General features: G+C 31.4%; 2 protein-coding genes across 2 annotated transcripts; both read right to left on the reverse strand.

Annotated features, from left to right (window-relative positions):
* Positions 1 to 1,589: 1,589 nt before the first annotated feature.
* LOC146951478 (protein LURP-one-related 12-like) lies at positions 1,590 to 3,894 on the reverse strand. Its single transcript, XM_085747458.1, has 2 exons — positions 3,566 to 3,894; positions 1,590 to 2,298 (listed from the first exon to the last, which is right to left on the reverse strand). The coding sequence occupies exons 1-2, from the start codon at positions 3,827 to 3,829 to the stop codon at positions 1,888 to 1,890; spliced, it is 675 nt and encodes a 224-aa protein (XP_085603584.1). The 5' UTR covers positions 3,830 to 3,894; the 3' UTR covers positions 1,590 to 1,887.
* A 17,512-nt stretch (positions 3,895 to 21,406) lies between these two features.
* On the reverse strand, positions 21,407 to 22,988 carry HP6 (histidine phosphotransfer protein 6). The gene is made up of 4 exons (XM_085747460.1): positions 22,651 to 22,988; positions 22,220 to 22,363; positions 21,824 to 21,896; positions 21,407 to 21,705 (listed from the first exon to the last, which is right to left on the reverse strand). Exons 1-4 carry the CDS (start codon positions 22,848 to 22,850, stop codon positions 21,646 to 21,648), a joined length of 477 nt encoding a protein of 158 aa, XP_085603586.1. The 5' UTR covers positions 22,851 to 22,988; the 3' UTR covers positions 21,407 to 21,645.
* Between the last annotated feature and the right edge of the window lie 1,567 nt (positions 22,989 to 24,555).

The raw sequence follows: 24,555 nt of genomic DNA on the forward strand, positions 1-24,555 counted from the left end.
GAGGGGGATACATACACGTCCTTAGTGCTAAAAATTTGAAATAAATTAATTAATAAAATGTATCATATGGTGAACACACATGTTTACATAACGTAGTGAAGAAAAATAAGCAATTTATTCGTCAAAAAAAATAAAATAAGCAGTTTATTATGTGTGTAAAAAAAACAGAGAGAACAATAAAAAATACAATCAATTCAAAGTTATTCATTGTTTTGCCATTTTGGGGTGATGCATGTTAACTCCAATAGAGAAGAAAATTATAGCATACCATATCATTTATAATTAATCAACCCAAGTCATTAATTGACAATACAATTAAAGGCCAAGATTTGGAGTAAGTAAACAAACTTCTCTTGGAGTCAAAATATCCCCACTATATATATATATATATATATATATATATATATATATATATATATATATATATATATATGAGATTTTACTTGTCCTCAAATAATTACCATTTTCTGATTCCTTCTCTTTAATTGAAATCTTAAAAGACTATTATTTTTGGATTAAAAACTTGTAGATTTTAAAAGACAATGTAAGAGTATAATGATTTGTAACATTTTAAAATACTTTTATAATCAACATTTATGATTTGCAAAAGAAATTTTTTATTTTTATTTTTAGGTTAAGTAAGTTTTTAGTCCTATAAATATAGCGAATTTCTTTTTATTCCTCATAAAAAGAAGTGATATGTTTTGGTCCTTATAAAAATTTCAATTGTAGTTTTAGTCCCTGTTAAATTAAAAATTGTATAATTATGCTTAAACTTTTAAAATATTTTTTAGACATGTTAAGAACATTATAAAAAAAAAAACTCTTTTACAAAAAATTATGATTTTTTAAAATCTAATGAATTAAATATGAATTTTATAAACCCCAAAATTTCAATAAAAAATTAACAAAAAATTGGACCTAAAAATCAAATTTTGAACTCATTCTTTATGGAGGAACTTATTATAATGTTATAAACAAGTATGTTTAAAATCATTAAAAAATTTAAGAGTTTAAACATAATTAATTTATTTTTAATTTAACAGTGACTAAAACTACGTGTTGAATTTTTTTTAGGGACCGTGTCCCTGTTTTTATGAAGACTAAAAATAAAATTCACTATATTTATAGGGACCAAAAAATTATTTAATCCTTTATTTTTTTTTTATGTTGTTCAAAGAAAAATAATGGTCAACGATTGACAAAGAAAATATAAAAATACCATGAACAATTTTTTTTAATATTCTCTTTACATTTACTCTCTTACATGTGAAATTCATGTAAATTCCACCATTTTATGTATATTCATTTCTAAAGTGTGAATTTCACAATGATTTATCTTAATAAAATAATGAATAACAGAAGAGTGTTGAAATGATAGCATAACTAACACTTCTCAAGAAAAAAATAGGTAGATATTTCTACATAAATAGCTTGGATGAAGTGAAAAACAACAATATCAATTGTGGGATTGTTCATGAGACAAGAGAACATTGAAGAGACACTAAAGAGAAATAAAGGCATAAAAGGAATAATAAAAAAGTGCTCATTATATTTATTTTTTTTATGAATAGAGAATAGACCAACCATTCATAAGAGTGCTAACTGATGCATAATTGCATATAATGCAAAATAGATAGCCTCAAATTTTATTTTTAAGTTTAGATAACCTCAACATTAGATATGTGTATTTTTTATGAATAGAATAAAATTTACAAGATCGCATAATAAATTTAAAACGCTTTTTTCTCAATGGCATGACCCATAAAAGAAGGGGTAGTGGCTCCCTTCGTAAGGGACACTCCAAAGATTAGTGGGTTAAACTAAACAAAACCCCAGCGTAATTAACGTAATGCAATGCATTAATTGTTTGGTTCATTTATCTTATTAATCTTCTGTAGTAGGATGCACAGAAGACTCCGCAGTTGCATCATCATCAAGGGAATCATCACCGCTAATATGATCAAGGACGAGAATAAATCCCATTGCAAAAGCAGCATCAAAACCAGGCTTAACACAAAGAGAGAACACTTCCTTTCCAAGCATATTACCTGTAGTGGGGTCCACTTTACGATAAATCTCAGCCACAATTTCCTTCATCGAGTTAAAAACTTTGCAACCACGTTGAGAGAAACACCCTTCGATATGGTACTCCTCACCTGAGTTATCATACACCTCCACTGTCACTCCCGCACGTGGTCGTCCGATCATTGATGATCTCTTCACGCTGAAGGTTGGTTTATCACCTTCCATTTTTTCACCTTTAAAGCCTTCCCACCGTTGATGCAGACTCGGCCTCTGATTTTCAAAATAGTAGTTTCACTCAAGTTTATGAAATGTTCTATGGTGCACAAATAAAATAAATAGATGTTGTAATATGTAGGGGTTTGCTTTTACCATTCTGTGAATAAATTTCATCATTAAATCGAATGAAATATGATGTAACTTATTGATCTAATGATATTTTTTATGTGTATATATAATACAATATTATTGTACTTATGCATCATTAGATTAGTCGGAAATAAATTAAGGAATCACTCTACTGCGAAAATTATACTATAATCATTCTCCAATAATACAACATATACAATGTTTTTAGTTGAAATTGAAATAATATAATTACGAATGTAGGGTCTCGTGCATACCATGCTATCTAGGCATGGCAACAAAACCCATATCCGTGGTTACCCATCCAAACCAAACCCAATTTGACGGGTTTTCCCCGTTTTGACTGGGTTCGGGTATGGGTTTGAGTTTTCCCCGATGTCAAAACACGGGTATGGGACGGGTAACGGGTATATAGGTACCCACCCCGAATCCGTACCCAAACCCGTCCCGAATGCAGAAGATTATTTTATGTTGATATATCATGTTATTTTGTTTGATAATTGTCGTGTTATAAAAACTATCATTGATATTTAAAGAAGCAACTAAATCAAGCGGTCTAACAAATGTTAAAGTGAGCATATTGTTGAATAATGCATTACAACATTTCTCTAAGGGTTGCAAAAAAACTTTTATTTTTTATTAAATTTTTTTATTCAATGCGGGGATGGGGATGGGGCGGGGATACCCGAACCCGTTGGGGACGGGGATGAAGTTCAATTTCTCATCCCCGTTGGGTATGGGTAGAGTAACGGGTAAGTATATGAAAATCGGGTATGAGGATGGGGAATGTAAAACCCGTCCCCACCCCGCCCCATTGCCATGCCTAATGCTATCCTATGTACGAGTAACCGTGGACTTATGAACATTTATATAAAAAATATATAGTTAATAGAATTTATATATAGCAAATGAACCAATGATTATTTTTATTTTTTTGATTACAAACCAATGATTATGTTTGTTGATAATAATCATTGGAAAGACCAATGATTATGATAAAAACATCCTTAAATCTCAATAACGTTTACAACATTTTTTGAAGAAGAATAACGTTTACAATATTGAATTCGATTTGCTTAGAGGGACTCAGTATAGAACAAAGAAACGGAAAAGTAGAAAGAAGGAAAGGTATATATATATATATATATATATATAGTAGATGGGGGCGGCGTACCTTCCGGTGAACGGTGAGGAGGCAACGGCCTTGAGGATCCATGAGAATCAGCTCATGTAGGTCGCGAGAATCGGGTCCATATGAGTCGACACGGAAGGCGACTTGACCGTTGCAATCATAGACGGTGAAACCATCACCGGCGAAGAAAAGAGTGGTTTTGAGAACTGTGTAATGAATCTCTTCTTTGAAGATGTATCCTTCTTGCACCACTAACTCTTCTTTCATCTTTTTTGCGGCTGAGTCAGAATCCATACAAAGGGTCATGATGAAGTTTGGAAAATGAAAGTGGGAAATTGAAGCTAAGCTTTTGTTGCTTTTGGCATGTGAATGTGAATTATGTTGTGGGTTTCGTATTATATGTAACGTTAAAGAAACAAAGTGTACTAATTAATCTTTGACGATATATTTATATACCCCACTTTGTTTTATTTTTTTAACTCATATGTTGAGTCACAAGAGAAGCTCAAATTTTTCAAAAAATAAAATAAAATAAGAGAAGCTTAAAGATCGTCACGCTAACAACAACCATATAAAAAGAATTTAAATTTAAGATAATATCTTTATCCTAAACCTTAAGTACGGTGTATATGAATCATTTCTTCATTTATATGTTGGTCAACATTTATCTATTTTTATCTGATCGAGCCTTTTAATTCACATTTGCAACCAACATGATCAATTGTTTATTAAGTGGGGTATAGAAATTGATACATGCATGGATATATGGCATGGCCATCTCCACGTCAAATGTCGGAAGCAAAAAGACGCGACAAGATTTTTTTTTGATGTAAATACGACAGGAACTTTTTGGGTGAAGTTTCAAACTTTATTTTTGGGTGAACTTTCAAACTTTATGTTCATAATTACCTTATGATTGAATAATCAAATTCATATTTAAAATAAATAATAACTAGTTAAATAGTCCACTAATTTTTCCCGAATTAGAATATAGCACATCTTTGATCTTTGTAATTATTAAACTTATGTCAAAATTCTAGCATGGAACGACGGCTGATTCTGCTAGTAGTTAACTGATACCCTGCATGGACATGAGTTCATGTTATCAGCGTAAGAATTAATTCATTGCTAAATGATTTGTAAATACTTATGTCAACGCTCTTTGAGCGTTGATGTCTATCTTTACGATGGTAAAGTCTCGTGAATCCAACTCATTTAAACCTTTTTTAAGAAGAAAAAAAATTGTCACTTCTATTTACATATGTGACACATGTTAATTTGTCTACAAAACTTAAATCATTTCATGGAGTATAATTTGTCGATAATTTAGCCACTGAACAAATACATATTGATCTCTGGTGACATGATATTGATGTAGACTTAATCTGAAATGTGATGTATTCAGTTAATAAGACACATTATTGTTGAGATTTTTGAAAAATTCTACATTGAATTTGCTCGCCATATTGTACTAAGAGCAATCAAATAAATGAATTTGGAGACAACTTTTTCATCCAAAATCTTAGGTTGTGTTTGGAGGGAAAGGTAGGGCTTTGAAGCAAGGGAGTATATGATGAAAGTTTTAATGTTTAGCCAGATCACTAGATACAAATTATAGCATATCATCAGTGACAAAAGAAGGAACAAGAAATTGTGTACCTTTGAATTAGGTTGATGAAGGATAAACGTAGACAACGCCGACAACTATGAGAGGGATAACTACCCTCATTCCGTCTCTAGGTTTTCACCATGACATTCAGAATAATTAACCGTCTGATGGGATGACGTTTAAATAGCTAAACGGCTGAGGGCAGGGACCTCTCATTGGGCTTAGCTAAATGGTCCAACCCATCACGGTCCATTTAGAAACAATAGTCCAATCACACATATTCATCAACTAATTAGTGCTTAACACAATAGACCATAATTTATATTATAAGATTAACTTATAATAATTGATGATTGTCAATCCATAATTGATTAATTTATAATTAATCCAACAGTATAAGGTTTGATTTGAAAAATTTATTCAAACTCTCCAAAACTCTCCTCTAATATAATTTTTTATAGTTCCCCCAAATTAGGAGATTTTGTGTCATGTAGCAAAATACACTTTCAAAGTCCTTCCCGTCCCAATCCATCTATTCTTTCAACTTTATCTTTTTTCTTTTCTTTTCGAAGTCCTTCCCCTTCTCTCTCTCCCCCAAAAACCATAAGATATTAAATATATGAGTTTTCTCACTTGTATGTTGCTCAACAATAACATATTAAGCATTTTATTCGATGTGAAATTTCTAACTCACACTTCAAGCATCAACAATTATAAAATCTTTCGGTCGTGAAACAACTATACAAAATCTAACAATAAAAGTTAACATTTGAATTATTTTAAAAGACGAACAATCTTGTACCCAAGCACTTACATATTTACTTTTTTTTTTCTTCTTAAAATATGAGCCACAAGAAAAATTGGGGACATTATACAACAACCAATTACAGACAGATATATTCAAAACTAAAAAATTGAACAAGCGCACACACACACTATGTAACTCAAACTCGTTGATTTTAAAGTGAGGCTAAGTTCATTGACTTGATTTTTTTTGGCTAAATGATAATTAGAAAGAAAAAAAAATGTTAAAGGGCCAAAATCCCTATCTCAAGCAAAAGTTTGTATAATTTCTACTCCCTTATTTGTACCATAAAATGATATTTAGAAGAAAAGAAATCTATGATTGATGATGTCCTAATATCCAAGCAAGGAATCTTGAGGCCAAATATGATTTTTTATTTTTTTTATTGAGAGGCTAAAAAAGAATTTACCATGATAATTATTTTTTGAGAGGACCATGATAATTACTTTATTGATTATAACTATTCATGTTAACTAGGGCACACTATGTCATATAATTTTGTACGGAATGGACCCATGTTGGGACAACGGTCTGCAGTCTGCACATGCAGAGGCCTTTTTTATACTTTTGCACTTTCAGTTTTCACACTTCACTTTTTACGTTACTGTATTTTACGTGGCTGAGTTGATTTGAAGTTTTGTTACCTAATTGTATGTATTTTTGAAGGCTTGAAGTTTTTTTTTTTTTTTTTTTTTTTGAGGGATGTATTTTTGAAGTTTTGTTACCTTTGTCCTTTGCTGAGTTGATTTGAAGTTAGAACTCTGACCAACTGCGCTCTGGCTGCTGAATGCCGACTATATAACCGTTAATTTATTTACACACAGACCCTTCAAATTTGTCTTTAGTTTACGTGTTTTTCCTTATAATTTGTCTTTAGTTCACGTGTTTTGTTTTGTTGGTTTGAACTTTGAAAGGATAAAATCCGCGTGTTAGTGTAAAGATTAATTTACCAAGTTAGATAAAATGTCATAATAAGTAGCAAAATTCTCCTCCAAGAAATACAAAAGAATACATTTTTTGAATTCAGACTTAATACATCTAATTAAATTTAAAGAGATCTCTTATCATCTTATCTTAAAGGCTTTATATATATATATATATATATATATATATATATATATATATATATATTATATATATATATATATATAGACACACACATGTTTTGCCATTTTTTATTTGTAAAATATATGTTTTTGTCCTTCAAAGTTACCTCGAAAATTTTATTGGATGAAAAAAAAATGAGACTGAAGCCAAAAAAAAAATAATGATACTATCGACTGAAACTAAAAATGGTTCTCTCAATATAGATTATAAGTAAGGGATGGTAAGTGAAACTCAGAGATTTGGGATTTATTTGACACGGCTTTACTACTAGTAATTGTAAATAGCTTAAGTCATTTTTTTAAGTAGGTTAAGTCATTGATGATTAATTACACATGAATAAAAGGAAAACGAACAAGTTGCGTCGTTATGTCTTTTTATACTGAAAAAATCAAACCTCGTAAATACAATGTTCATAGACTTATGAGATAAAACATTGTTATGCATGACCCTTTAAACTTTATGAAGAATGTCAACAACCTTTGGTGCTAGGAAGCAAAAAGTATCAAATGCAAATGGTATGAAAAGATGTCGATTGTCAGAACATGTTTTTTCATGTTTGGCCACCTTATTTGACAAGGATTTTAGCGTTGCATGTCCTAACGTAAAATCATCGACCCCTAATCTCACAAGTAGTGAAACCTCAGTCAAGTCTACACACACACGTTTTCATCATACACATCCGTATATCATAACATCCGCAGACCTAAGTGTCAATCAATATAATAATTTAAAACTTTCTACAACGATAGCATCCAAATGACTTGCCAAAAGCAAGCATTCCGTTAGCTCAGCATAGATTGAGATGTCGATTCTACTAAAAATATTGTGAATTTTGGTGTCTGGGGTTGCAACTCCGAGCCCATATATTATGCAATGTCCCTTTAACTGAGATTAGCTCAGGGGGATAGAAAGCTTTAATCTCTATAAAACCAAAAACAAAAATCTAAGCCTTGTAGTAATGCTATCAAACATTGTGGATATGTCTCTGTGATCTTAATTAGCTCGGTTGGTAAGGGAACAATGCATAATATATGCAAAGTCCGGGGTTCGAACCCCGGCCACCATAAAAAAAAACATTGTGGGTACACATTATGTGTGACGATATAAATCTCTTCATATGCGTGACGATATAAATCACCCCGGCCACCATAAAAAAAAAAACATTGTGGGTACACTTTATGCGTGACGATATAAATCTCTTCATATGCGTGACGATATAAATCTCTTCAAAAACTAAACTCAAAATTCGAGTTCTAGGTTTAGATTTTTCATTATTTTGATTTTGAGTTTTTGGTTTTTGAAAATTTATATTTAATTTGTTATTGTTTAAAAAATTTAAATTTTTGTGTGAAAATTATAATATTTTAAAACATGGCTGCCAAAAATCATTCAAAAATTGAATGATACAAATTAATTGACCTAATAGCGAGTACTAAAACTAATTGTGAACGAAAAAAATAAAACTAAATTATTGATATTTCAATATTATTAATTGTTTCAAGAGTAATACAAAGTTAACTTATTTTTTATATATAATATATGCCAAGATAACATTAAAGGGAAATATTTTAACCCTTTTCTAAAACGTCAATTTTTTTTAAGGGTTCTAAAATGTCAATATTAGAAGCAACCAAACTAAGTTTATCAATATAATAATTAGTATATTTATATTACGTACCCAATACCACTTCTTCCACGGTCACAAATTGCTAAAAGTCGTGATATTTAACAAGTCAAACACACAAAAGTCCAATGATTAGAACTGTAAACAGCCCGAAAATAGATCGAGAGGGAAAATTTAGAGTTAATCTATATTATTTTTTGTTAACCCTTGTATTTTTAGAGAAAATGAACTCTGTTAATCTAGGGTTCGACCGGAAGTTAAACAAAGTCTGATTTAGAATTGTTTCATCCAAGAATCAAACATGATTTCTTAAATAATTTGTCATTGGTGGAGATCATTAACCACTTAAGACAAATTATTTGATTATTAATCCATATACTCTCTACTATTTATTAATCCCCCGTTCCACAAAATAAATCATTCTTTTTTCTTTTTTTTTTGAAAGGAAAATAAATCATTCTAGTAAGAAAATTGTACTCCCTCCGTCCCGGAATAACTGACCCATTTTCTAAAAAAAAGTGTCCCAAAATAACTGACTCATTTCAATTTTCAATACAACTTTCATCATTCCCAATACAATATAACACTAAATAATACTACTTTTATCAATCCCAATACAATATATTTCACTTTCCCCTTTATTTATACATTTTTCTTAATATGTGTGAAAAACAAAATTGTGTCAATTAAATTGGACGGAGGTAGTATCATTTTGTATGTTGTTTTATAATATTAAAAAATATTAATATGTTTTTTATTCTAGTATTTAATTTGATTTAACCCTAGACGTGTGGTATGGTGTATTGAAGTCACTTGTCAGTTGTCAGTTTTGCTGTTTGGATTATATATGTATTTCTATTTCTTTGTCCTATTCCTTGCACACCTTGTGTTTGACTTTGCAAGTTCAATAAAAAAAGTAATTGGATTTTTTTATATCATCGTATATTTTTTTTTGGTTACATATCATATCATCATATAATTTATGATTTATTACTCTATATTTTCCATTTTTTTTAATTTATCTTTTTCATATCATTTATAAATGATAATTTTATAAAGTAACTCATAATTTTTTCATACAAAATCAATTATATTTTCTAATTTATGGAAATTGTCAAAGTAATTTATATATAATTTAAGACGGAGGTAATAATTTCTTTCAAAAAAGACGGAGGTAATAATATTTTACACATACATAATCAAATGACATCGTTATATGACTTTTTATATTACTTCTTATAATATTGACATAATATCTATGTAGTGATGATGTAATTAGATACATGTCTATTTTTTTTTATTCTTGCTGTTTATTAAATTAAATTGGTAATTTATTTTTATATTATCTATGGATCAAGTTGATGTGAATTGAGAGAAATAATTTAGTAATATGTTTTTCTTTTTTTTTGGAGAGGAAGTTATATTTGTTTTGAGACGTTAGATAATTTAGTTTTATATTGGATCAACCCACTCTTGCCGACCTAGCTATGACGCTTAGCAATCTAGAGCAAATAGTTTTTTTTTTCTCTTTCAGGGAAGACCAATTTGTTATATGAGTGATATTAATTGTTATGAAATAATCTTAAAATGCAGCATCAATATAGTGTAATATTAAGTTAGATGCACGTGTAAAAATATACATTGTCGATATATATATAAATTTTGAAATTTGATTGAGAAGTATTATTTGTTAGAAGTTTATAGTCTTAGCATCTGAGAATAAATTGATTCGAATTACTTGAGAGTTGAGAATCTCATTTGATAATTGCATGTATCCCCAAAAGTTAAGAATCTCTTAATAATTGTGAATTTATCGACATTGTTTACCCACTAGAACCCTACTACATGATCACGACATTGATTGCCAAATGAAAACATAAGGTTTTTGCCTATCTGCCACTTGACGTTGGTGAATATATTGGATTTCTTTCGGCCATCAATTGGGTGCATGATTTATAGTTGAGATCGGTGGGAAATTTGCTCTTCTCCCGTTCAAAATTGCCCATTCCCTTAATTATGTTCAACGTAAGTTAACTCACGTAGGCACGTGAATGAGCAAAAACAAAAGGGAGAAGAGCAATTTTCGATCGGTGGACTTTCAGCTAGACTCCAAAAGAGTTGTTCATGCACTTAGAACCCGTTTGTTATAGCTTTTTTTTAAAAAAAATCACTTATTTTAAAAAATAATTACTTTTAAGAGTATTGCATTTTTTTTTTGTCAATAAGTATTGCATATTTATATAAACCCTCGTAATTTAGTCATAGATGCATATTTGGATTGTCAGATTTCCTCTATTTCTCAAAGAAATGAAACACCGAGTTTATGAGAGAAATAGATACATGTGGCATATTGGTGGGACACATTTTTTAAAATTAGAAAAAGTAGATCTTCTAAATTTTTTACTTTTGTCTATTTCTCTTATAAATCGAGCTTTCTATTTCTTTTTAGAAATTGATAGGATTTTAACTCATGTTTAGGATCCAAAAAGCCTCTAATTATAACTAAAAAGCCAACACTTAAATAAACCGCCAAAATAATAAAGTTGGGTTTCATGTACCAACACTAATAGAGGGGGTAAAATCGACGATTTTGTGAGTGAGGCAGATCCTTACCCATTGCGCCAACTTTTATTGACGAATATTTTTATATTTATATATTGATAAACTTCTAATATTGACATTTTAGAAAAGGATTAAGATCCTTGTAAAAAAAAGATTGAGATTACCTTTTTTTTTTTTTTGACAAAAGATTACCTTTTATAGTTAACTTCATATTATCGACCTAAATTATCACTTTCTCCAAAATCTTTTTAGGGTAAAAAGATTGCCTTTTAAAAATGTTTCTCTTAGCCCTACCATACGTATATAGTTCTTTATCTTCTCTTTTCAATCTGCTTTCTACAATCGTTTTTTTTTCCTCTCTTCAAGAATTAAAATAAGTTTTCGTGGTAGCCTGGTGGGAGATTAGGAGCTAGCCGCATGGAACAAGGCCCTAATTGAAATATCTACCTCTTCCAAGTCAATAATGGAGGAACTGTGAGTTGAAGACTTTGAGAAGGAAAAAAAAATCCAGAGTTACACTTTACTATTCATCAATCAAAATCACGGGATTGCATTTGAAATTATTTTACCCATACTTTTAATCAAAATGTTTGTTTCTTTTGACTCACAATGTTATTTTACCCATGCTTCTAATCAAATTGTTTGTTTTCTTTTGACACTCAATGTTATTTTACCCATACTTTTAATCAAATTGTTTGTTTTCTTTTGACTCAATGTTCTTTTACCCATACTTCTAATCCCTATATATATAGTTTTACTTAAATTAAACATTTGTTAATTTAGTTTTACGTTACACATGATGTAAACTGAGAGAAAATATTAGAGGTTTATGTTGATTTGTTGACCCACTCTTACCCACCTAGCACTAATCCTTAGGGTCCATTTGGTTCGAGAATTAGGAGGGGAGGGGAGGGGAGGAATTTTAACGGAGGGAGAGGATATATTTTAATTAAAAGTGTGAGATATTTTAATTAAAAGTGTGTTTAATTAAAGTGATGATGATGAAGTATTTGAAAAGACTACTCAATAGACAGGAAAAATGTTGAAGGACCTTCTCCTTTATGTCATGCCTCCAATAATTTTTTCCAAACATATCTTTTCTCACACGTAGCTATATAGTAAATGACCTATAAATTAGAATGCTTTATTTTGTCAAAAATAAGAATTGCTTTAAAACAAACGTTTTGAAACTCTTTCGTGCATGCTTTCCAACTTTCAAATTTGTGTTCTCTCTATAATTAAATGTCGTGCATCCTGTGCAAAAATAAAAGTTGAGTGCATTTTTAATCCCAACACAATAAGAGATGATAAGTAAAGAAGATTTTAGATTTTTAGTACAAGTGAACAAAATTTAAGTGAAGAAGATTTTAGACTTTTAGTGCAAGTGAACAAAAGTTGAGTGCATTTTTAATTTTAGCATCAATTGCTTTCCCAACATATCTTTTCTCATATATATATACACACACAGCTAATGGCTTATAGATTATAATGCTTAATTCTGTCCAAAAAAAAATATTATAATGCTTAAAAAAATTTAGCAAAAAAATATAGATCATAATGCTTTATTTTGTTGAAAATAAATAATGTTCTAAAACAAACACTTTGAAACTCTTTTGTGCATAATGTGCTTTCGAAATTTCAAATTTGTGCTCTCTCTCTAATTTAATGTGGTGCATCTTGTGAAAAAGTAAAAGTTTTTTTCTTGACTCAAAAATAAAAGTTGAGTGCTTTTTTAATCCCTACGCAAGAAGATCATAAGTGAAAATATTAGTAGAGATAAGTGAATAAAAGGTAGTTCATTTTTTAGAGGTAGATACTTTATGATCGGTGTATCCAGCATCGTTAAAAACATTAACGGCAATTATAACAAACATTAGTAAAAAGATCCTTTTTTTTTTTGGTAATAAAAAAGATCCATTTTTTAGTTATCGCGTTATTGACACAAAGTTTCTATCACCGTTTAACAGTGATTAATCTCCATCAGAAAAAATCTGTGGTGCACACAAGGTAAATTTTCTACTCGAAGTTAAATTTTCTCGACACACAAGAATCAAAAATTGAATCCATAACCGTTTCTTTAAGGTGTTCTAATCTTTTCACTTAAATTAATTAATCGTTGGTAAAGACTCATTTTATTCCAGCAAAACATATGATAAAGAATTTTGAAAAGACTACCCAATAGACAAAAAAATATTCGAAGGACTTTCTCCTTTATGTCATGCCTCCAATAATTTTTTCCAAACTTATCTTTTCTCACACGTAGCTAGATATATACATGACCTCTAAGAGCTAGAGCAGCATCACAAGAGTTTGATTTACTTTGAATGTGGTTAAATTGAATAGTTCCTGAGAGGTGGATAAGAGACATCAATGCACCATACACTCCTATTAGCATTGGGACTCTTCTTCTAGCTTCTTCTATTTTGGGACCTACCAGATTTATCACCTTCTTGGCATGCATGTAACAGAACAAAAATTCATCGAGATTGTACACACCATTCTAGCCTCAGTTCCTTGTAAAAAATAATAGTATTATTAAACAATCATATTATGTTGGATAAAAGATATAAAGGAGTTAATATGGCAGACAAATGTCACTGATTATCACACTCTTTATGAGGGAAATTAACGGGTAGATTTCATGGCCAAGTTAGGAGCCTCTTTGAATATTGAGTTCTTACTTCATAGTTCTCTTTCCGATGATTTGTTGCATCTCCTCAAGATTGATGCGGTTGGAACTTTCTTTTTTAGAGAGTGGTTGTTTCTTTCTTGTCCTTTTTCTACTTGCTATTTTTGTTTTTTTTATTAGCCCTTGTAACAAAAATAAACAGTCATATATTGCAAATTTAACACAACCTACATAGGTCACTATCATCATGTTTTATATCAACTCACAACTTATATCTAAACACCTAACAGCTAAGAGGTTTACTTCAATTTGTACTATCAAATAATGTGAAACGTCACAGTTGAGCTAATAGTGATCGCTAAATATCTAAACAATAAAAAAGATGCACAATCAAACGCCGGTTTAACTTCAATTTTTAATGAAGATGCGACTTAACCTTTGCCAAATGAAAATTAAGTCACATGCACAACAATAATTAAATATATTTGTAAGGTTACCTTCTGGCTTCTGCATTGTCACCTTCTTCATCATCATTGAAGTCATCATCATCGTCCTTTAAATATATGATTGTTTACCACTCTCCCAAACACTCACGTCCCAATATTCAATTTACCACTAAAGAGAGTAAAATGATACATGTAATAGATTGATGATGTGATACAAAGAGAGATAGAGCAAAAATAAGGTGTTGGATGAGCGTATAAAAAATAAGGGGGGTGCATGCATGTATAAATGCTCGATTGATTAACTCACCTCGAGATTGTTTTTTTTTTCTTTCTTTTTAAGAAAAAAGTATAGAATTATGCCCTTCTCCCAGCAAGTTTCGCTCGTGCCCAACTGAAATACCTAAGCTACCCCTGCGTTAGTTAACTAAGAAAAAAGTATAGAATTCTGCTCTTCTCCCAGCAAGTTTCGCTCGCGCCCAACTGAAATACCTAAGCTACCCCTGCGTTAGTTAACTAACGCAAGTGTAAAAATGTGCGCAAGTTAAGTTACAGCGTGAGTTAAGTCACGCAGAGTGACTACTTTTTTTTTAATTTATTTACTATATTCAAATTATTTTATTTACTTTGTTCTAATTTATTTGTTCACTTTATTCTAATTTATTTATTTTCTAAATTATTTGTTCACTTTATTCTAAATTATTTCTTTTCTAAATTATTCGTTCACTTTATTCTAAATTATTTATTTGCTTTATTCTAATTTATTTATGCACTTAAAATAAATATTTATTTGAATTTATTCATTAAATAAATACAAATATAAATAAAAAGAAATGAACTAAATTAATATTTATTCGGATTTATTCATTAAATACAAAATCAGAAAATAAAAGCAAATATAAATGAAAAGAAATGAACAAAATTAATATATATATATATATATATATATATATATATATATCTGGGAGAAGTCTGATCACTTTTGCCCCCAAAGAGACTATTGAAAAAAAATAAAAAAAGAGAAATAGAGGGAGAGAGTAAGGAGGGAGAGAAAGTGATATGGTGTGAGGAAATAGGGAAGTATGGAGGGGTATTTATAGGTGGGAATGGTAGTATAGGTTATAAACACAATTAATGTGGTCAAAAAAACGTGTAGATTGAATGTTGAAAAACTGACCAAAGTCCAAAAAACGTGTGTTCTTCAGTTCTGACCACCGGCCAACGTGCGTGAGTTAACTCGCGCACATGCCAGTGGTACGCGACTTAAGTCACGCAGAGCTTATAAGGTGCGTCGTGACTTAACTCACGCAAGGGTGTAACAGGAAATCATGCTGTAGGCGAGCAAAAAGTGCAGGGAGAAGAGCAAAATTCAAAAGTATATGAATTTTCCGAATTTATCCCTGCATATAATAATTAAGTATAGTGAAGACATAAGGACAAAATGACGTGGGGTTTAGTTATGAAGAATTTGGGCCGTATACCATGGATTGCTGACTAATAAATCTGACCCATATTGGACCAATGCTTTTTTTACCTTTACTTAATAAATTGTAGAGTGTTACTTTTCCCACCCTACTGCCTTCTCGCGCGCCCTGCAAAAATACCAAAAATACCCCTGGTCCGGATTATGCTTTCTGGACCAGATTGTTAGTAACTTCCGAAATATAAAATCCGGACCATTTGTTGTGCGCTTTTTGTGTCTTTCTTTGATGTCAAGGGTCTCTGTTGACCGTTATATGAACCCCACACAAGCTGAAATGCTATTGCAGCGTTCATAGGAACGGTCAACAATGACCATGACACCACCGACACTCCTACAATACTTAAAAAATTTGAAGAAAATGGAAGGAAAGAGGTGAAGTGAAGAATGAATGTATTTGATGAAGATGGAAGCCTATTTATAGCCTTAAGCAAGTCCTAAGTCATTAATACAGTCAATGAAAACGTGTTAGTAGTTGTAACCGTCCAACCACTAATTGATGGCACTCTTTCAAAAGAAGCCAAGTTCTCTTTCAAAAGAATCCAATGTTGAAGCATTCCGGATTATACATTCCGGAATGTCCTTAGCCCTACAAAGAAGTGCAAACGTTCCCCTCGTTCACCATAAGAGCACCATAATTGCACTAATCCGGAAAATATATTCCGGAACTAAAAGGTGCATTCCGGATTGTATATTCCGGAACGCTTCAGTGCCATGGCCGGTGGTCTGCACCACACGCATTTGTCGGTGGTCAAGTCAAAAAAACGTGTTTTACCACGTTTTTTGACTGCATTAATGGTTTCCCAACCATTTTTCACCCACCCCTCCCTATAAATACCCTTCCAAACTCCACCATTTCTCACACCATCCCTCTCCTCCTCTTCTTCCTTCTACAACCATGGTTTTCCATCGTTGGCCTTTCATAGATAAGGGCCTCGTTGAAAACTTCTAGGGTTTGTATGAACGGTCAATGAGGATGGAACCGCGCTGCAACGAAGGGCGGTTCATTTGAGGGTCATGTGGGTCAGTGTGGTTATTAGCTTCGCCTGTCGGGGCGTAAGTCTGAGCACCCCCCACCTCCCTCATGGGCATTTGTTTCTTCTTCCCGCCCTCCTCTTCCCTCCTCCTCCGGTTTTCCTCCAATAGGCAAACTACTGGTATGTCCCATCACATACCAGCGGTTTGGCACTTAGGAGATTAGAATTAGGCTCTTAGGAGATTAGAAATAGATTTAGGATGTTATGTAATAAGCTTAAAAAGCTTGAAAATTATTGTAATGTATTGTTCATATATTAATAAAATGAGTTGTTTTTATGTTTGTGTCTTTTTATTTATGTTTTTTTATTTTATTCGCATTTTATTTTACGAATTGTAGAGCTTAAAATTGCAAAAGTTCTGCTAAAATACTAATCCGGAGTTTAAAATCCGGAGACATCTGAAAATTACTAACAATACATTCCGGATTACGTAATCCGGACTAGGGGTAAAATTGGAAAAAATATAGGGCGCGCGAGGAAAGCCATAGGGTGGGAAAAGTAACACTCTAAATTGTATTAATGTAATGATATACAACTAATAGTGAAACTCATAGTAACATTTTTGAGGTGATCTGCTGAAGAGATTGTTTTCTTTTTAAGTACTAACATTAAAAAAATCATAGGACAGTTTATGTTTTTGGTCATTGTAATATGGCCACTTTCTAGTTATAGTCATTTAAAATTTTAAGGATAATACTCCCTCCGTCCCGGAATATTTGACCCATTTTCTAAAAAAAAATGTCTCAAAATAACTGAGTCATTTCAATTTTCAATACAACTTTCATCATTCCCAATACAATATATTCCACTTCCCCCTTTATTTATACATTTTTCTTAATCTGTGTGAAAAACCAAACTGGCTCAGATATACCGGGACGGAGGGAGTACTAGGTGTCGGTAGGGATGGAAATGGGTTAGGCCGGGCCAGGTTTTGTAAGGCCTAAGCCTGACCTGCTTCAAAAATTATAGGCTTGAGTCTGGCCTATTACTCGTTATAGGCTTATTTTTAAGGTATGGCCTAGCCTTTTTAAAGGCCTGATGAAGCCTGAAAGCCTATTTAAAAGCCTATTTTACACTAAAGTCTAGCAACATCTATAAGCCTACTACTAAATAGGCCAAAACATATGAAGACCTAAAACACACGAATATGTCTACTAGTAAATAACGAAATCTTACGAATGTCTAATCACACAACTATACGTGGTACTAAATAACCAAATCATATGAAGGGTTGAGTTTATGAAAAAATCTTCAACAATATCAATAATGGAAGATATATTATATATAAAAAGCTTAATAGGCCGGCCTGACGGGCTTAATAGGCTTTTTTCTAAGCCTTAGCCTGGCCTATTTAAATAAATAGGCTTTATATAAGGCTTGAGCCTGGCCTTTTTATTAAACGAGCTGGACCGAGCTAGACTTTAAATAGGCTAGGCCGTAGGCCCCTGTCGAGCTGCCTGGTCTGTTCCCACCCCTGGGTGTCGGGAAGCAAAGTGATCACAAAATATTCACGACAGTGTAAGTTATTGGATTGCCACAACTCTTGTATTTTCATCAACCCATATGTATTTCATTAAGCCCCCAACCTAACGGTTACCAATTCTTCGGGATAATTTTGTTGTATATTCTCTCACTATAAATAGAAGCACTAAAATTTTAAATAGATATTGTCCTTTTTTTTTTTGACAAATAGATATTGTCCTTGTAAATTAAGAGTCTCGTTATTTTAGTCTCTAACATATCATACTCATTTGATTTAGATGATATGGAACGCTAACATAGCATAACACCATATTTTGGTGTCACCCGATAATTGTCATATCATCATCAATGTGACTACCATGTGGCAGGGATAAATAACAAAACTAAACATATATTACACGCATAAAAAACAAAAATACTATAAATTACCAGGATCAAAAGCATAGATTACCCACACATACTATAATTCAAGTTCAATTTCCAACTTCAATTTGGTCCTTTAAAAAAATTTCCCATTTCATTTTGGTTCTTAGTTTATAAATATCAGACAGATTGATAATTTAAGATACAAATATTAAACATTTTGGTCCCTTAAATTATAACACTAGACATTGACATGAATATACACTTACGTTAATTATTATTATTAGACAATTAAAATAAGATTATACTTAAAATATGCTTACTAATCAAATTAATTTTTTTATTTGATAAAAACAATAATAAAAGATATATTCCTTATCGAATGAAATATTAGCAAAAATATGCAAACACCCAGATGTATGTGGTCTAAATTTAAAATTGTATATGTCATATATTATGAGTCTAATTTGGGTGGGGGGGGGGGGGGGGGGGGGGATTTTCTAATATCGTAATATGAATACAACATTTACTACTTCTTTTTACCAATTACCCGGATTTATTAAATTGTAGTTGTAATTTAGTCTTAACAGTCTATTACTCTATATTGAAAATTAGTTTAAATGCTTTTTTCAAGGTTACATTTCAAATAAAGTAAGAAAAATGGGTTTGGAGTGTCTCATGTCACTTGAGAGTCCAGTGAAATTCAAGTCCTTGATTTTGTTAATGAGAGAGAAAAAAAATGAGAGATTTTGAAATTAAAAAATAAAAGGATAAATGGGTTTTAAGGATAGTGATTTCTCCGGCTGAGAAAAAGTGAGAGCAGAAAAACTAAACAGAATCTTCTCCCAAGAAAAATGTTTCATGGACACTCATATATACCATAGAAACCTTGACGTAATAGAGAAATAAATAGAGAGGATGTTATTATAAGTTGATGATGTAATAAAAAAATGATATGTTTAACGAGGGTTAGAAAATTAAAGGTATCCAAATATCATTGTTGTTAATATAATATGAAAACAAGCGAGTATAAGATTGGAGGGAGTTCTGAACATCATCAATGGAAGACAACAAACAACTGGCTCATCATCAATGGAAGACTACAATCCCCTACACTTTTAAACTTATACTGACTTGTGTATCAGAGTGTCTTTTGCAAGTACCTCTTAGTCACCCACTCACCTTCGTTTCTATCACCCACAAGTCCGTTAGAGGTCGTTCTCCTGATCACCTCATCATATTTCCCTTTCCATTTCTATACTTTTTTCTTGACTATAACAAGCTTATATAACTTTTTTAATAATAGCAAAAACAGTATAATCACACATCTACTTAAACACTTGAGCATTAGTTGCCCTAGCTAACTCAAGGGACAATACATTATCTTGCTTTCTAGAAGATTATACCGAGGAGTTTGGAAACAACTCTTGCAATAAAGCAAAGCAATTTCTCATGGGCCATTGCATTAGCAGCCTGTGTATGTAGTCACCCTAGCTAACTCACATGCCACTGCATTGTCTTGCTTCCTAGAAATCTCTACCGATGAGTTTGGACACAACTCTTGCTATAAAGCAATACATTTTCTAACATTGAAACAAAAATAAATTAAATCAACAAAAGGTTTATTGAAAAAATTTACCACTACTTTAGCATCATATTATCCAAGCCCATCTCTATTGTTCACTTGATTGCTAAAAAATCTACCACTGATTTAGCTTCACCCTCCTGGATGGATAACAAGGGAGCATAACTTGTTGGATTGGATTTAATAAAATTACAATGATGCTCCCTAAGACACATAATGCTGTAAATTCCAATTTAAAATCACATCAATAAACTTAGATGTCTAGAGCAAAATGAAGTAGTGATCAAAATCAAAGTAGCTGAAAGCAACAACAACAAAAAAAACCTAGGTCTACATGTGAAGTAAAAACGCAAGCATAACCAAAGCAACAAAGATAATAGAGTAGAGAAAACCAACACTTCAATATTTGTTTACCTAGTTCAAACAAATTTATCCTACAACTAGGGGAGAAAGCATCTCTCCAATCCCATATGAAATAGATTACAAGAAATTAGATCCAGCCTTACAAAGAATAACCCTAATTTATATCCAGTTTTTAAATCACTCAAACCCACAATGAATCCTAAGAGAAAACAAGAGAGAAAGTTTTTTATCCTTCCTATAATGGGGATCTCACTATCTAAGGTGTTTGTGTATTGTTTTTCAGTGCAATAATATTCTCACCCAAAAACATTCCACCCTTAGCCTCTAAGTTCCATGAAAGTTCTATCATTTGGTTGACAAGATTACATAAAAAAAGAAAATGATGAATGAAGGCTTCTATAGACTACAGTGCTCATATATACCCCGAAAAATCTCGTCGTGTTTGCCCTAGATCGCACCACAATTTGTTGTTTCGTACACAATACTATGTCGCCATCGGTCAAAATGGTGTCCCAAGCGATTTTTAACGAACCTTCGTTACCAAATTTTGAGCCAATTTCAACACATAGTGACACCCATTTTATAATTCATGAAAGTCGTGTCAACATTACTTTCTTTTTTTTAATAGTATAAACACGAGTTTAATCACTTGCAAATTTATTTCCTTGACTAGAAATTATCCGCGTTACTTTTAGAACTAAATTTATTTTATCAGTTTTTCTAATTCCATTCCCTTTTCAAATTCAAATTGCCGTAGGTATGAACAGTGAACAAAAACTATCAACACACTTCTACTGATTAATCACTTTTCATTCAAAAGTTAAACAACCTGCAAGAAGATCAAAGTGGCACTATTTACATGAGAAATTTAAAATAAGAGAGGCTTTGATCACCCTAAACAACCAAGAAGAACTTGATTTGTGTCTAAAATTAGAATGGCATGCCATTAGCCTTACAAATATAGCTACAAAAGAAGACGAAGAAAGAAAACAAAATCTTGGAGATATTTTTTCCACCCTTTTATTTGCTCAATTTATTGATGCTGCTGCATAGGGTATCTCACTCCAGCTGCCAAAGCACGTTGCTGTTCTATCTGAACAAAACCATATAATTTATCGTAAATTAGTACACTACTACTATATTATATTATTATTATTATGGTAATGTATGATAAAATTAACATGATTAAATTAGATGCAATAGAACTTTACTTGGAAGAGTTCGTGCAATTTGTTTTTAAGATAGCAATATTCATGCTCCAGCATTTCCAACGCTCGCAAACATCTACAATTAGGCACATACTTACAAGTTAGAACTCATCACTGGATAATATGATATAGCCATTATTATGCATTTTGTATCATTGCTGTATTATGAATGAATGAATTTGAGAGTATCATAATTAACTATAATGATAAATTAATTAATGTATTAAACTATAAAGTGCGTGCATTTTTAAGTGGGAAAAGGAAAGTGTGACAGTGGAGGGTTGCGGAGTACTAAAAGCAAGTGCAACTATTATCCTTATTTTATTGATAAAAAATTAGCTAAATTTAACAAAAAGAGTAGTGCACGAATTTTAAGAGGGAATGAAAAATGGAACGAACCCAGCACGGTTGTCTTGCTCAGAAGCTGCACGAAATGCAATGCAAATGCTTGTCACTCTTTTAGCACCAATGCTTGAGCTACTACCAATGAATTGATTCAAATGTATTTCAATTTTCTTGTAGTCTGAAAACTCCCTCTCCATTCTACAATGATGATCACACACACATATATGTTAATGTCACGATAATAACACGAATATATTTCTCCTATGAAGCACCGAGACAGACACACAGACATACATGACATGACACTACACTAACATTGATATTGGTAATAATGTGAAAAAAATAGAACAATCGAATATAACTAGTAACTATATCTGTAGGTGTCTTGTCGGCCACCAGACGTCTTGTATCAGAAGTAGTGTCAGTGTTACATAATATTTATGATCATAGTATAGAAATATAAGGAGACATTAATGAGTTATTACAGCAATGATCTGAGATTGGTGAGTAGTTTTTCAGACTCATGAAAATAAATGTTGACAACTTCAGAGACAAAGTTAGGGGAGGTATGATCTTGAAGCTGTTGAAGCTGCAAAAATTGCTCATCCAACACCCCCTGATGGAAGAGAAATGCAAGGAGACGATGCATGTCGGCCCACAAGAGGTCCGCACCCAAACCAAGCATCCAGAGTGGAAGACCCGTTTTGGCTAATTAATGATCAAAACAAACTAAGTTAGTTAAAACACTTGAAAACTCAACTGACACAACAAGGTTAATTTGGTTCTTTTTTCTCTTTCTTTTGGTTTTTGTGTTCAAGGTTCTGTTGTTGTCGCGGGAATGACACTGCTATTTAAAGCCTTCACAAACGACTTAAGGACCCTTTTCACACAAAAAGAAAAAAGGACTAATGAGTAATGACCCCACCTAGCATATTCTTTCTTTCTATCCTTTTAACACATTTACATTGAGAGGGATCTATTTTATTCCTAAATGGTGTTTTTTTTTCCTTCAAATTTTGTATGATTTGTACCTTTGTTGCAATTTTTGTTAAATATTCTTGGGTATAAAATATTCTCAAGAAAGTTGTTTAATTTCCAAGTAAAAGAGTGGGAATTGTTTCCTTAAAGGGGGGAATAAATCCTTGCAAGTGTAACTACCAATAAAGGTTAACCAAACATCTTTGTTTTTTTTTTTTTAATGTACATAGGAATAAAAGTTTCATCTATATATTCTAACTTAAAAGCAGAGACCAAATGTGTGAACAGAAAAAAAAAATTGAGGGACTAAAATTCGAAGACAAATTTTAGATGACCTAAAATGAAAAGTTAGAGTATTTATAGGGATAAAAAATACATTTAATCTATATTAATGGCAATACTTATTCAACTAAAGTTCAACAATACTTGACAATTCTAAGAATGATCCTCTTTCAAAAAAAAAAAAACTCTAAGAATGATCCATAAACAAAATAGATATTAATTAGTTCATAGTTACAATGATACATCTATATAGACATTGATTGTTTGAATTCTATAATAGAAATAAAATAAAAATGAGCAATTTGTTGAAGAAGATATTATTTCGGATATTTTCTTTTGTAGGGACCAAATAATCTTTTTACTAGCAACCAATTTGTTCCATGTTGATTATTGTTAGTGGTCTAATTGTCCATTTTTTGACAATAGTTTAGGTATAAGGACTAAGTTGTCCCAATTATTTTTCTCATGAACTGAAATTTACTTATATCTTTATTAGAAACTAAATTGGATATTGCAATTTTTTTTCAAAGATTAAAACGAGTCATGACTCTTTAATTTTTTTATGGCTCAATTTGACATTTTTGAGGTTATTGTTGTTATTCCAACATTTTTTCTTAATATACTTGTTAGAGATTCATATAATAAGTGACGAAAGAGTAGCTAATTATAAGTTCATATAACTAAAAAAAATTGGTTGGTAACCATTATTTTCTCACGATCTTATAGCGTATTTTAATTAACTTTTAACTCTTTTGATAAGCTAATTCAAATACTATCTTATAATAGCTTACTTCTCTTATAGTTTTACTTTTGTTATCTTAATTGTAAAAAATTAAATATTATTAAATGTATCTTTTATGTCATTTTATAACCTAGTTCAACGGCTAATATTACAAAACACTGTGAATTAATCAATTAGTTCATTTGCTACAAGAGAATCCGCAATGGTAGTTCACTAATAGGAATTCCTTAAATTGAATCCACGTGTACACATCAATTATTTATAATTTTTTAATGAAAGTACTTATTAAGGACTCAATGACTCCAATGACAATACACTAATAAGGACTCCTATATAAAATATTTAAATAGGTCCCACTAACTTTACATCATTATACGTAATTTATTAC

Source organism: Medicago sativa, chromosome 2 (assembly GCF_051527215.1).
Source record: "Medicago sativa cultivar Bolivia chromosome 2, Bolivia_mono, whole genome shotgun sequence".
Taxonomy (NCBI): Eukaryota; Viridiplantae; Streptophyta; class Magnoliopsida; order Fabales; family Fabaceae; genus Medicago; species Medicago sativa.